At 44.6% G+C, this 14,985-nt stretch overlaps 1 protein-coding gene, 1 non-coding gene and 1 pseudogene across 2 annotated transcripts in view; all 3 read left to right on the top strand.

Moving 5' to 3' along the window:
- The window catches only part of LOC114764256 (protein O-mannosyl-transferase TMTC2-like), a 51,947-nt gene that overhangs the window by 26,620 nt on the left and 10,342 nt on the right, over positions 1 to 14,985 (top strand). The window contains exons 3-9 of the mRNA XM_028953732.1: positions 5,828 to 6,671; positions 7,105 to 7,219; positions 8,328 to 8,413; positions 8,607 to 8,791; positions 9,744 to 9,822; positions 10,578 to 10,699; positions 14,567 to 14,648. Of these exons, the coding sequence (XP_028809565.1) occupies positions 5,828 to 6,671; positions 7,105 to 7,219; positions 8,328 to 8,413; positions 8,607 to 8,791; positions 9,744 to 9,822; positions 10,578 to 10,699; positions 14,567 to 14,648 (1,513 nt within the window). The remainder of the gene's footprint in view (positions 1 to 5,827; positions 6,672 to 7,104; positions 7,220 to 8,327; positions 8,414 to 8,606; positions 8,792 to 9,743; positions 9,823 to 10,577; positions 10,700 to 14,566; positions 14,649 to 14,985) is intronic.
- LOC114765421 (uncharacterized) lies at positions 731 to 854 on the top strand (annotated as a pseudogene).
- Positions 1,996 to 2,082, top strand: trnay-gua (transfer RNA tyrosine (anticodon GUA)). The gene is given in 2 exon segments: positions 1,996 to 2,032; positions 2,047 to 2,082. It is a non-coding gene; the product is annotated as a tRNA-Tyr (tRNA).

Below are 14,985 nucleotides of genomic sequence, written 5' to 3'. Positions count from 1 at the left end.
AAAAACCAAAAAAAAATCAGCACTGGCCACCGAGACTGAATTTTTAAAAGTTTTATGAGGGGAGGAAATGAAATTCAAGCTGCCACGTGACCTGAAACCTCTCCTGGCCTGATATGTTATGAGGATTTATGGTATGCAAGCATCGCTTGTGACTTTATAAGAAGAGTTGAGGAAATGTTGCATGACTGGATCTCATCAGGGTACGGATTTAACGGCGTAGGACGGTCTTAGATGAGCGTGCGCCACGGTGATAAAAGTCACAGTGAGAAACAGGCTAAATCGGCTCATGCCTTTTTAAGGCTCCGGTCGTAATCCGCAATGCCTGACATCAGCCGGGAATAAATGGCTCGTATTAGGCCAGCCTGCCGGTATCTCAGCCACAGGAGCTTATGGAGATGAATGTCACCGATATGATGAACTGCTCCGGGATGAGTGCAGGAATACACTGAAACCTGAAATAAGCACGGTCGACTGTTGGTGTACTGGCTCCCTACTGCAGCAACGACTGTGAACTCCATTAAACATGGGGTGGAAAAGGCTCAAACCCTACAGCTGGCTCTTCGTTGCAGCTTGGCCGGTAGCTTCAGATGCCACCAAACAAGCATATTGATCAGCTTGGTGACAGACAATCCAAAGTAACAAAGCGTCTTTGCATTGGAAAGGCTGACATTTGAATTCGACACGTGAACAGTTTTTGGTCTGGAACAATAACGTTAAAATTTAATGTGTAGGCCTTTCCTGGCAGGGGAGACACCGTGATCAAGGAGGCGGTTCACCCAGGGCGACGCTCAGCCATTGCGCTCCTGCATAATTTCTGGTAGTGGTGGCCTAGCGGTGAAGGAAGCGGCCCCGTAATCAGAAGGTGGCCGGTTCGAATCCCGATCTGCCAAGGTGCCACTGAGCAAAGCACCGTCCCCACACACTGCTCCCCGGGCGCCTGTCTTGGCTGCCCACTGCTCCCCAAGAGTGATGGTTAAATGCAGAGGACACGTTTCGTTGTGCCACCGTGTGCTGTGCTGCTGCGTATCACAATTTACTTTACTTTACTTTACTTTTCTTGGCAGACACTTTTATCCACAGCAACTTACAAGAAGAAGACACCAGCAATTCTCATTTGGTTTCTATAGATTTTGAGTTACAAAACTAAGCGCCCTGACAAGGCCTAATATGTCAAGAATAAAACATGCTTGGGAATAGTCTTTACTTATTTATTTGTTTGTTTGTTTGTTTCTGTGTGTTAGTTAGTGTTAGACTCATTTGAAATACTTTTTAAACAACTTTCAGTTTCACTTTCACTTCACTTTGCAACTCTGTCCCCATGTAACGAATTCATTATAGTTTTGTGAAATACAGTAATTATGAAAAAATAACACTAAGCTGTCTCTTCTGTCATGTTGGCTTTCTATGTCCATTCCTCTCAGTTTAAGGGTGGGTTAAGGACACCGGTGCTGTTGGGCGCTACTGTGACACGTTCCTCTGATATCTTGTAACTTCCCCATCGATTTCAGTGTCAGCTCCCATCTGGAGTTGCTGCCTAATTATCCCTCCAGACCCCCCCCACCCCGCCTCGGTGTGACAGCGCGCCCCCGTGCCGTTCGCTGGGCCGCAGATGAAATGGATGAGGCCGCTCTTTACTCCTCCAGCACTCCGTCAGACAGCGACAGCGCCGTTCTCAGACTCATTGTGCCGTCCGCACGGAGATCGATTTCCATTGTGCCTAATTTCCTCCCGTCCTTTATTCACTCGCTCTTGTCTAAATCTTTTTTTTTTTTCACCAGCATCGTCTTTGTGCTCCGGCAGCTTAAAAGAAAAAGGGCAGAAAAGATTTTGCGGTAATTGGTCCACCTCTCACTCGACCTCCGAGGACATTTCCTTGGCACGTAACTGCGGAAATACTCACAGCTTTGCATTCAGATCCCCTCATTGTTGCTGCAGAGCAAATTAACCAAACCTAAAAATATTCTGCATGGTGCACAACAGTTTCATTTACTAGTTCCTTCGATAGCTCAGCTGGTAGAGCGGAGGACTGTAGTTGTACTGCCTGTAATCCTTAGGTCGCTGGTTCAATTCCAGCTCGAAGGACTTTTTGGGGGCAGTGGTGACCTGGCGGTTAAGGAAGCGCCCCCCCCGCAATCAGAAGGTTGCCGGTTCAAATCCCGATCCGCCAAGGTGCCACTGAGCAAAGCACCGTCCCCACACACTGCTCCCCGGGCGCCTGTCATGGCTGCCCACTGCTCACTCAGGGTGATGGGTTAAATGCAGAGGACAAATTTCACTGTGTGCACCGTGACAATCACTTTTTTTTTTTGTAGTTGCATGTCCAGGATACAGGAATAATCTGAATGATTAATGGGAAGAAGGGTGTTCTCCAAAGCAAATACTCGCTTTTGTTTTTTGCGAGGGAAATTTTTTTGGGGAAAAAAGGAAAACTGTTTGCCTGTTCTTTTAATCTCAAACAAATATCGGCCCCTCCACCCCCCGCCAGTTATTTCAGATGGCTACAGATCTGAGGCCGTCCACCCTGCTGTTATCCCGCGTTAAAGCGACCACATCTTCCAATCGCTGAAAAGCCATCAGCGCCATGCGGTGGAGGCTTGGACATCTTAAGTGTCCCAGACGCGAGAGAAGTCATGAACTGGGGTCATTTCGTGAGAGAATGGTGTCTGTTTCCACAGTTATGTCTGTCGTGCTCCAGACAAAAAGAATAAAGAGAGCAAACATGAAGAAGGCATCCATGTTTAACAATGTGGTCTGAATGCAGCAGTTATATTTCTAAACACATTATCAGTGATGTGGTTCTTGTTCCAGACCCTTCTGTAAAATATGGTTTTATCTGTGTGCGCGTTTGAGTGGTAAGTTATGCTGCTGATTAATGTCTCGCCTGATTTGAACCATTCAAACCCGTTGGGCCTCCAGTTTACATTTACATTTACAGCATTTATCAGACGGCCTTATCCAGAGCGACTTATAATCAGTAGTTACCGGGACAGTCCCCCCCTGGAGCAACTCAGGGTTAAGTGTCTTGCTAGGGGCCACAATGGTAGTAAGTGGGATTCGAACCCGGGTCTTCTGGTTCATAGGCGAGTGTGTTACTCACTAGGCTACTAGGCAATTTAATAAATAAGTTTTCAATTCAAAAGAGATCCAAATTTATAAAAAAGTATATAAAAACAAAAGCTTAATATTGACAAAAAAAGAAAACTTACTTTAAAAGAAAAACGTACCATAATAAGCATCATAATATAAACCACATATACATGAAATGAGGAGTATTGGCCAGATCAAATACATAAATGTTTTTGAAAGTAAATACTTTCAGGCGCACAAAATGAAACTGAACTGCAAGCTTTTAGCTTGTTCCCAAAATAAATGATAACAATTGAGTTTTTAGGGAGCTTGGTTGGGAAATTCACACCACTCTGGGGGCCTGACCATACAACACCGTTGTCAAAATCAATCAAGTTGTCAGGCCGCTCTTTAACATGAGATGTACTTGTTGCCGATAAGTACCATCTCTTTATTTACCGTGAACATTCCGACTCCTCCTGCAATTTATAGCTTCATTAACGTTCATGTGCACCACTTGGGAATCTCTGCCGCTCTTTAAGGCTGTCTAATATAGCTGCGGAATTTCCATTTTGCTCGTCCGGACCACGGCAGTGCTAATTTCTGTGTCTGACACCATTGGCCCTTCTTTGCCTTGGACCCAAATTGTATCTCTTTCCATGCCAGCGGCCAAAATATCACATGGTAAAAGGACAGAATGGCTTTCTGGGAGCATTGTCAGTGTGGCAGAGCTCACTTTCAACCACAAAAAAACATTCCGGCAGTTTATCCAAACCACCGTGGTTCGTGCTCCTTCAGTAGCACACTACTGTATCTGTGTTGGTTTTATTATATAAGGTTGTGGTAAACATATGGAAGTGTATGATCATCATATGATGAGTTAGTCCTGCATTGTCCTGCACTTTTACATGCGTGTGTGAGCAAAGTAACATACACCCATCCTCTTCTTCATCCGGTTCCAGAGATGAGTTTAGAAAATGTACAGGAACTGGGGAGAGCTTTACTGTACCACCGAGTCTCTTACATGTTTCCTTTGATCTTAATGTAATACTCCACTACACACACACACACACACACATACACATACACACACACACTCTCCCTTTTAGGATCATATTGCAAACAAGGTTCGGTTCTTATTGCTGCTGTTGCAGTCCAGGAGGTCAGATGTCTGAGCTCTCTGTGAAGTGTGTGTGCGTATGGATGAATTGTGTGTTCGTGTGTGTGTACCAGTGCTTTCACAGCTGTATCCCACACTTTAATCTCAGCAGGTCTGAGGGGAAGTGACCCCAGAGTTTGGACAGTTGTCCTTTAATGAGTGAGTCAGCGTTGACGGATGCGACCCTGAGACCTCGCTGGAGCTTAATAGCACCAAACGTGAAGCTGTGCCATGTTCAAAACCTTGGGGATTTCTCAGCATAATGCAGAATTTGTCCATTTTCTAGTTGGAGAGTCTACACAGGACTTACATCTACGTCTGCCTCAATCACACTGTCCAACTCTTAAAAAATAACAATTGTTTTATGGGTATTGTGGAAATAATTCCATGCAGGTTGAGGCTGATTGTGATGTGTAAAAGCGTGTAAAACTATATAAAACAACAGTACGGCACATAAGTACTAGAAAACGTTACATACATTCAAGTGTTGCACAACATGCATTACTTTCATTACAAGTAAATGAACTGTGGCTGAGGTAGCGGTGCAGATTGCCCAGAGAAACTCGGGTTTTCACGTGGTGACGATTACAGCGGCAACACAAACTGCATAATCAGATTACCAGTCACACACTCGCCGTTTATTCAGATCTGAGGGCACACAGCGGTGCAAGAATTATTAACAGTTTTAAATATTGCGTTAATCTGGGTCAGGCAGATATTAAAAACAAGGAAAACACCCTATGTAAAGGTGTCATTCGTCTTCCGAGGACTTTTAAAATGGCCCACAGGGTAGCCCTGGCTCTCCAAAATAAACAGTTGAAGCCCCAGTCGCTTGTAAGTGGCCCACAGGGAAAGGACGAAAGTCACAGTGGGGACGTCTTCGCGTTCCCAACAGAGGCCCGTAACGTCAATACGTTTCTGGAAGTAACTGTCTGCGACAGATATTTAGGACAAAGTTTATTTGTCTTTCCACTGGGACAGGTCAAACCGAACGAAAGACTTTTAAAACCCGTTTACGAGGAGAGGAAATTGTGATGGATATGCACGCTGTCACTAAGAAACCGAGGCGGCGGTGTTCAAGGTGTCCCTGCGGCCCGAGTGTAATGATGTCTTATTGGATAAAAACAGCTGTATATGGTCTTAAGCTATCTGTTAATGTCATGTGAACATAAACCGCTCCTTTACTTACCTCTTGCCTCGTATTTCTCCAAAATATGCTTTATGTGTTTGCTTAGAAACGCGGCCATGTTATTGCTGGCCGCCGCAGGCCGCCACCGCCGCCGCCAGCGCTGCAGCGAGCACTTGGCTAAAGTAATTGTGCGTGAACGCGCCGGCGCAAGCTGCAGGCGACGTCCGAGAACATTCCGGCACTCTGGTTCCCCGGTGCAGATGTTATATGGAGGAAGGTCCCCAGCCTCTGCGTACAAGCTTGTGTTTTTTTAGTGCGAAACGAAATCAGATTTGAGAAATATGCCTCTGGGGAGGGGGGAAAGGTCGTGAAAACCACAAGCTGACCAGTGGCGTGTAGATGTGTGTGTGTGTGTTTAATATGACTGAAGTGGGTGTGTGTGTGTGTGTGTGTGTGTCTTGCCCTTTTTTCAGAGGAAGAACGCCCCATTGCTCATCAGCCTGAGTTTGCTGGCCGGCTCGGGCGTGGGGCTTCTGGCCGCTCGCGTCTACTGGATGGGCAACAAGCCCCCAAACTTCTCCAACTCGGACAACCCAGCGGCAGATTCGCCGCACCTGCTCACCAGGACGCTCACTTTCCTACACCTACCTGCCGCCAACTTCTGGCTGCTCCTCTGCCCGGACAGGCTGAGCTTTGATTGGTCCATGGACGCCCTGCCCTTGCTCAGAACATTTGCCGATTGGAGGAATTTTCAGTCGTTGGCGTTTTACGCAGGACTTTTGTTTCTGGTGTGGTACGGCCTGCGGGGTTCACCCATCGTGGAGAAAAGAGAAGCCAATGGGAAGTCCCATGTGACAAACGGGAAGTCCCTCACAAACGGACACTGCCACCACCTTCACACAGACCTGGGGAGCCCTGGAGAACCAGGGCCTACCAAAAATGGCACTCAAAACGGAACAGCCAAAGTACACCACAATGCACCCTGGGACTCCCTGCCCCCAACGGGGAACCTGCTGATGTTCTTCCTCGCACTCCTGACCCTGCCGTTCCTTCCAGCCACCAACCTGCTCTTCTACGTGGGCTTCGTGGTGGCCGAGCGGGTTCTGTACATCCCCAGCATGGGCTTCTGCATGCTGGTGACAGTGGGCCTGAGGAGTCTGTACGTGGCGGTCCGATCCAGGCGCCACAGAACGCTGCTGCTGTGCAGCACCGTGGGATTAGTGTTGCTCTACGGGGCGAAGACCGCACTGAGGAACAGGGACTGGCAGAGCGAGGAGACACTCTACAGATCAGGGATTAGAGTCAACCCTGCCAAAGGTACAGCAGCTGAATAGTGACTCTAGATATTTCAATCATGTTGCAATAATTCTTTTATTTTCACCAAATATCGATAAATTGGGAAAACTACAAGGAGCAAAATGAATAATCAGTTTAATCATAAAAAGTGCATAGAATTGCACATGGATCTTCAAACAGAACTTCAAGGAAGTTAATAAAAACCCTCAAACGATGTCTTTTTTTACATTTGACAGAGATTTTATTTATTCTTAAATTATAATTATGTAATTCAATTTGATTAGAATAACATTACTAATTGACTTCACCTTTGCCATGTGGTTCTTTGGCTTTCTGCAAGTCTTTCTGACAACCTGCTACTCCTCCCATCACATTGTTACAAGGAGAAGTCCTTTCTCTGTTAGAGAGAAATGAAGTGAACATTAAAACGTCTGCGTTTCCCCCCCGATCCCAGCCTGGGGTAACCTTGGTAACGTTCTGAAGAACCAGGGGAAGATGGCCGAGGCTGAGGGCGCGTACAGAAACGCCCTGCACTTCCGAGGCAACATGGCCGACATGCTGTACAACCTGTAAGTAGTCGCTCACATGACCTCGACTCGAGCCTCTGTCTGCAGGGGGAGGAATGCAATTCATCCTGGCACTGCCGACAGAAAGGAAGCAAGAAAAGAGAGCGAAGGAGAGGGGGAGAGCAGAAGAGCTGTGATTAGAGGAGCTGGAGTAGCTATCGATCTTCTATTTCAGGGGAATGCCTTTGTGGGGTGTTTTCTGCCCCTGGCCAGTGAATTCATTAATCATGATGCGCAGGGATGGTTGAAGGAGTCTGACAGTAGATATCATGCTTATTAACCCAAGATGGTCAAAGGTTTAGTTTTGTAGTCTGTCTACATCTTCCATGCATCCGGAAAATTACCTTTACACACACATATAAATAATAATACAAAGGTATCTTGTACATAGTTACATAAAGACATTGTACTGTTACTGAAATTCTAATAGAATTACACATGTTAGAAAATAACATTTTACGGAATTCAATTTCTATTAGTCACTTTTTTGGTGCTTTGCTAATTGGAAATATTGAATTGTTCCTGAAACTGTACATACCAACATTTTTAGGGTTAGAAATAAAGAAATGTTTTAATGTTAATGTTTTTTTTTTTATCAAATCGGTGCCTCAAATTACATATGCATAATAAATATATTAGATCATATTTTATGAGAACACTCTTTTGTTATTTAGTCTCTACTGCACTCCTCCTTCGTGCGGTTGCTTCCATTAGCTGACGCCTAAAGGGGTAACGTGTGTCTCCATTACTGCACTTAAGGCACAGAAATCATCATTACTTATTTATACCAGCAAAGTAGCTTTAGTTTGTTTAAATGTTATGGCTTTTTTTATACAGGTTATGAAGTGTAAGTGGGCAATTATGCTAATGCATTAACGGAGGCATGCCGTGATGTGGCTTAATTGTGTGGTGGGTTACTTTAGCACAACTCCCACTAGACCTGGCATGAATACAGACGTTACTGCATATGTTTTAAGTCTTAGTAAGTAACTTCAGATCCCAGTTGCCAGCTACTGGCAATAGCCAGCTGTGCAGCATGAGGCTAATCTAGCAGCTTCCACCTCCACCTGAAGTGTTTCGATGTTCTCATCATTGCGCCTTTTTGCTGCAGAGGACTGCTCCTGCAGGAGAATGACCGCTTCTCAGAGGCTCTGCGTTACTACAAACTAGCCATCGCCAGCCGACCTACGCTGGCTTGTAAGCGTCTTTACTTCTCAACCTTTCCTTCACTTCATCTGGTCTTGCTTTGAATCTCCTCAAAATACGTATTTACTTGTGAATTTACTGTAACTTTCGATGAGTGTTTGGCTATACGGATTTAGCTTGGCTATAACTGAAGGTGTGGGGTGGGATTCATTATTAAACCACATTCTTGTCTTCGGTCCCTCAGCTGCATACTTGAACACAGGCATCATCCTCACGTCCCAGGGCGATGTGGAGGAAGCCAAACGCACGTTCCTCACCTGCTCCCAGATCCCTGACGAGAACCTGAAAGATCCTCACGCCCACAAGAGCTCCGTCACAAGCTGCCTTTACAACTTGGGGAAGCTTCTCCACGAGCAGGGCCAGCAGGAGGTGGGGGGAGGTTTATATTTACATTTACAGCATTTATCAGACGCCCTTATCCAGAGCGACTTACAATCAGTAGTTACAGGGACAGTCTCCCTGGAGCAATTTAGGGTTAAGTGTCTTGCTCAGGGACACAATGGTAGTAAGTGGGATTCGAACCCGGGTCTTCTGGTTCATAGGCGAGTGTGTTACCCACTAGGCTACTACCACCCATTATATGTGACTATTTACAATGTAGTACCAGTCAAAAGTTTGTACGCACCTACTCAGTTATGGGTCTTGCATTTTTTTTTCTTCAAAACTGAAGACACTGAAATAAACGTGAGGTTATGTAAAAAAAACAACAAAAAATAGCCAACGGGGTCCAAATCCAGGAACTTTTGCTGTGATTGCAGCTTATCTCCACCACCTTAAGTCGGACAACAGAGTAGGTTCTTATCATGTTAATGAGCATCTCATCAAGTGGTTTTGGTGAAGACAACAGTGAACAACACAAACATGAAGGTAAAAAGAGGTGACTCTGTGGGAGGGGGGTTCGAATCCTGATCTGTCAAGGTGCCACTGAGGTGCCACTGAGCAAAGCACCGTCCCCACACACTGCTCCCTGGGCGCCTGTCATGGCTGCCCACTGCTCACACAGGGTGATGGGTTAAATGCAGAGAACAAATTTCACTGTGTGCACCGTGTGCTGTGCTGCTGTGTATCACAAGTGACAATCACTTCACTTTAAAATGGCTCCATAACCCCCACAGTGTTGGATTATCCAAACTTTTGACTGGTAGTGTATATATGTGTACATATAGTTGTATTATACTGTATGGTTGTTTTACAAATGCTTGTTTTTTTCATTGTTTTTCATCTAAGACAACACACACATTTATCAACACTACAAATATTTCATGTCTGCATGTTTGTCTGTTGCATCAACTAATTGGGTTTTGTGTCGCAAATTTCACAGGAGGCTTTGGTAGTGTACAAGGAAGCGGTACAGAAAATGCCTCGGCAGTTTGCCCCTCAGAGTCTCTTCAACATGATGGGTGAGTGCATTTACCCTCTGAAATTTGCTAATTGAATCTCTTCGAAGATGTAGAGATGAAACTTTTCCACAATGCCCGGCCGCTCCCGCTCCTCAATATTCCAAATAGCGGCATATGTGGGCGAGATTAAGTGAACACCTGCATCTGGTCTAGAGTTTCCCCCTCATATACTGTACAGATGAAAAGATTAAAATCAGATGAGACAGTCGATGGCCTCAGTCGAGCACGTAGAGGTGCAAAGCCCTGAAGGCCGAAAGCTTAATTCGTCACATCCCTGGAATATTCCTGAACTAATGATATATCTACAGTCCCTTCCTGGCTACAGCTTATTGAGTAAAAGTCAAATCAATGTTTGCTCAGGTGGATGGAGAAACACCTACAGAGCCTTAGGGAAGATGATGTCTGAGGAGTCATGTGTAACCGTATCGCTGAGGTTCATAAGTTTTTCCATTGACGTCACTTCCCTTTTGTTCTGGGATCTGACTTTTCAATGCACACCAGGTCAAATTTTTATAAGACATTTTTTAGGTTTAACACAGCTCATTTTTGGGCAGGACCTGGGCTCAGGTCAGTGTTCCTCTGTGTAAAGTTTACACATTCTCACTTGCATGGGTGCTTTGAGTTTCTCCCAAAATTGACCCTGGTATGTGTGTTTTTCCACCCTAGGACTTTTTGCCTTAAAGACTTTAATAAGATGGTTTAGAGAATAGAGGATGTTGGATAAGTGGGATTTTTACATCAATCTGCCTGGACAGGAGAGGCCTACATGAGGCTGAACAGACTGGACGAGGCGGGCCACTGGTACAAGGAATCCCTGAATGCCAAGCCGGACCACATCCCTGCCCACCTGACCTACGGAAAGCTCTTGTCCATCCTGGTAGGTTACGTCCAGTCCACTGCATGATGGTCGATGTCGTAATTTTCACTGTCTTCAGGTGACTATAAAGACACATTAACTTGAGTAATCACAGCTGTCACCAGCCCCCCTGCCCCAGTCAGCTCGAGCCAGAGGGCTGTTGAATACACAATTATTTCTGAAGGAGCGTCAGGCAAATTATTGGAGAGACTTTTAGGTGCCTCAAGGTAGATATTAACATAAATTAAACAGCCATAAATAGCTTTGACATTAATAAGGTGATTAGCTGAATGATCTGAAACGAACCCGTGTGGAGAGCAGACCAACTGCTTGTGGTCCTATTTTGGAGATCTAACATGAAGCAAAAAGTGCAATTAAACATTTTGTGGATGTCCAACTCCACTTTTAGTTATTATGATGCAGAAAAAAAAAAGAGTTGTCCTCACTAAAGTCTATGGAATGTTGCTATCTATAATGCTGTCTAGCTGGTAAAACAGATTGGTTTTTATCTGAAGATTGCAGACCTGCTTGTGCACAAAGTGAACATGCATGGGAGTGTTGACTGAACCACACCTAATTAAAAAAACACAAAGGGGTGCATGATGAGACAATGAGCAATGTGCCATCAGAAACTTTGCAAAAGGCACAAACCATAAAAAAGCACCTTAGATCATAATCTTAACCAAGAAGCTGATCTCTAAGATGCACCACTATTGTTGTAACAGTGTTGTAATGTAATATTAGTTAACATACAGTAATAACTTTGTTATTTCAGAACACTTAATATTTGCAAAAATATGCACGCACACTTGTAGGATGACCTACGACCTCTAAAAATCTTGGAAGGCCACCACACTGACTGTATGCACATGTGTTTATAGGCCTGGTAAAGCCTGATAAGAACAATGCCTGTATTCTTGCCTCTGCTGGCTGACCTTTCTATCGTGAAATACGAGGGGTGATGCAGCTGCACCCCTACCCCACCTTGACGTCGTAGGTCTCGGGTCAAAAGGCCCCCGTTCACCCAACTCTTCATTTCCTCAGCTTAATATGATTTTGGCTTCAACCTCAGCAGTCAGTCATGGGGGGTCACCCAAACCAACTGGACATCTGTTGTGATTCCCCATCACACATGAACTTCCCGACTTCAAAACAGGATATTAACTCCTATTAACAATGGACTCGGCGCTCACGCTTAATGCAATTACATTCCTTTCCTGATTAAATCACACGAGTCGGTGAAGCTTTGACCATGTTGCGATCAACACTGTGTATCAGTATCAGCTGTGTGTATGTATAATGTGTGTGAGCGTTTGGCCCGCCAGCCAGGGAGAGGTCAACCTGGAGTTACTTCATCACAAATCTACACATTACCTCATCAGTCCGACTCCTCGGACAGAGCCGTATTCACAAAGATCGGAAGAGTCACGCCGGGTTCAGCCGGCCGAGCACACGGCCCTTGATTTTCAGACGTTTGGGACACGTGACAAAGTCTGTGAGTCCTGACCCCTGATGCGTAATTCATATATTGATTAATAGAACATTTTCCAAATGATTACCTAGATGTGTTAGTCTTTCGTTGAACAGAAATAAAGCGGCATAAAGTACTGTTCGGTGTTATATAAGGAAGCACCAGTAGATGGAGCTGCAGCTGCCTGATTTCATTATGTGATAGTTTATCGTCCCCTTTTCGTCCCCATTTTATAGATATTTATTTGCATTTTCTCTTGTTTTTAATTAAATGAACGGAGCTTGGATCCAATGCATTTCAGTCTCTTCTGTCTAGACTCCACCAAAAGTCCACCCAACATCACAGCTCATCAAGTTGAAATTCAAGTCGCTTATGAAACTCAGACGTTGACTGGTACAATCGGGCGTAAAATCAAGGCTAAACTTTCAGATGTCTGCCTTCGGTTTCCTTTGTGAAAGTGATCGGGATGAGACCGAACTCCAAAACCTCCGCAGTTTATTAGAAGTCCGCTATAAATGCTCAGCCAAGGCCAGTGTGCCAGTTCTCTCGTCGTCGGAGTCAGGGCCGCAACAATGCGATTGCTTACCTAAAGACCCCGCCGAGCAGTGCTCTGTCATAGACAATTCCGACGGAGGCCTCAGCTCGCTCTGGAGGGAGTGTTGTGGTCAGTCGGCGTTGAGTTGATTTATGAGCGGCTGCCCAGCTGCGCGTCTGGATTGGATTTTGGCTGCGGAGATGCTAACTTTAGCCTAACGTAACCGGATCCTTCTCCCATGAGCTGCGGCCCTCCGGTTCAGACCACGAGTGAAGTTCTTTAGCCAGTCACTAGTGCCTGTGGTAGGGCCTGTCTAACCTACACATAATGAAATCATATTGTTTGATAAGGCCATTAATTATGTTCTCGCATTACATTATGTTGATCAGTGTGGTCTTTAGTCATCTAGTCATATTTGAGTTTTCAGTTATGGACATATTTGTTCTTTATATAGCTGCTTGGTGGCCCCAAACCACCAAGGCAGCACGACCCAAGACACAGACAGGAGCTGTTTTAAAAATTCTGCTTCGTGGCCATTTTCCACATCTAACAGATTAATATTTAATTTTCCCTTCATTCACGGTTTGATGCTTCACCTCAGAGAAACGTATATATGCTCATTGAAATTACATGAATGGTAAAATATATGGACTAAAATAAACTAAAATGTATAAATAAGTTATATAAATGTAACTTTTTTTTATATTTTTACTTATACTTTACAATTTTGACTCAGATGCGATGAGTACTAGTTATGTTTTACACAGACATATCAGTTGAGAAATACGTGAAAAAGATTTATATTTCCAGAACTGTATGTAATAAAAAAGGTTTATTTTGTTGGCTGTGTGGCTTCTTTAGCTTTTTCATACCTACGGAAGTACGAGAACCATCGAAAAAGTTGCATGGTAATAACATGCTAAATGGCAGCCGTCCTGCCAACGTGGAAGCAATCAGTGCCGCGCGGTGAAGGTGGGATAAAGGGGAATTCTCATCCCGGCAAATCACTTTCAGTTAGCAGTTAGCAGAGCGGCGCACATGCACTCCCCGCACCTCTCTTTTCTTTATGAGCTCTGCTTCCCGCTACCAAGCGAGTCAAGTCAAGCGTGGGAGCGTATAAAAGTAACCGAATGCAGATGCCGAGTAAAGAGCAATCGTATGCCATTCTCCCTCATGCCAGGTGCACCGAGAAAAAATGAAAAAATAAAATGCCATTCGCAATTTATTACAAACCTGGTGTGTGTGTGTGTGTGTGTGTGTGTGTGTGTGTGTGGTTGGCTGATCACACTCTGTATCCAATTTGGGCAAAAACATTAGCGGCCACTTTCAAAGAACAGAATTTAACCCGATAATATGTCTGAAAACGAGTCAAGGTATTATAAATGTTCAATTTATAAAAATCTTACAGTGACTTCAGCCAGACAAGATGTGAAATCAATATCTGAAAAAAATTATGTTTAGTATCGACACAATTTAAATCCATTGATTATCCCAAATTTGATTATCGGCAATGCCAAATTAAGAGGCTTCACCGTCACAATGACTATGCGTTTGAATTTTGGGGTGGTTTGGTCTTGACTTTTTTTACCGTCCTCCCAGATGACACAAGAGATGAAGATCAAACCTCTGTAGTTGCCAGACTTCTGAATAATACATTTGTCCAATCTGACATGGTGATCATTATAAAAGACCCATGTCTTTCCTGTGTATGTGTGTGTGTGTGTGTGTGTGTGCGCATGGGAATGTTTGGTTTTGGTGTGCTTTTCTTGCAAGGATATGTTCAAGTCTAAATATGTTGAAATTAAAACCTGAAATGATGCCATGGATTCATAATACATTTTTTTAACAGAGTGTCTGATTATTTACCTGTTTTCCTTCCCAGGGTCAGACAGCGGAGGCAGAACAGTACTTCCTCAAGGCCATCCAGCTGGACCCGACTAAAGGGAACTGCTACATGCACTACGGTAGGAGACAGTGCAATAAAAAATCTATTCCTCGAGTTGAGAAATACATAATCATTGGCAATATATTCCCAATACAGGAACATGATCAGATTAACATCCATTCAACGGCAGATTTGAGTGGTGGTCAATTTTCAGATGAAGGGGGCAGTGGTGGCCTAGCGGTTAAGGAAGCGGTCCCGTAATCAGAAGGTTGCTGGTTCCAATCCCGATCCGCCAAGGTGCCACTGAGGTGCCATTGAGCAAAGCACCGTCCCCATACACTGCTCCCCGGGCACCTGTCATGGCTGCCCACTGCTCACCAAGGGTGATGGGTTAAATGCAGAGGACAATTTTCACT

This window comes from Denticeps clupeoides, chromosome 15 (genome assembly GCF_900700375.1).
Source record: "Denticeps clupeoides chromosome 15, fDenClu1.1, whole genome shotgun sequence".
NCBI lineage: Eukaryota > Metazoa > Chordata > Actinopteri > Clupeiformes > Denticipitidae > Denticeps > Denticeps clupeoides.
The sequence above is the reverse complement of the archived record's forward strand: the minus strand, read 5'-3'. Positions and strand labels throughout refer to the sequence as shown.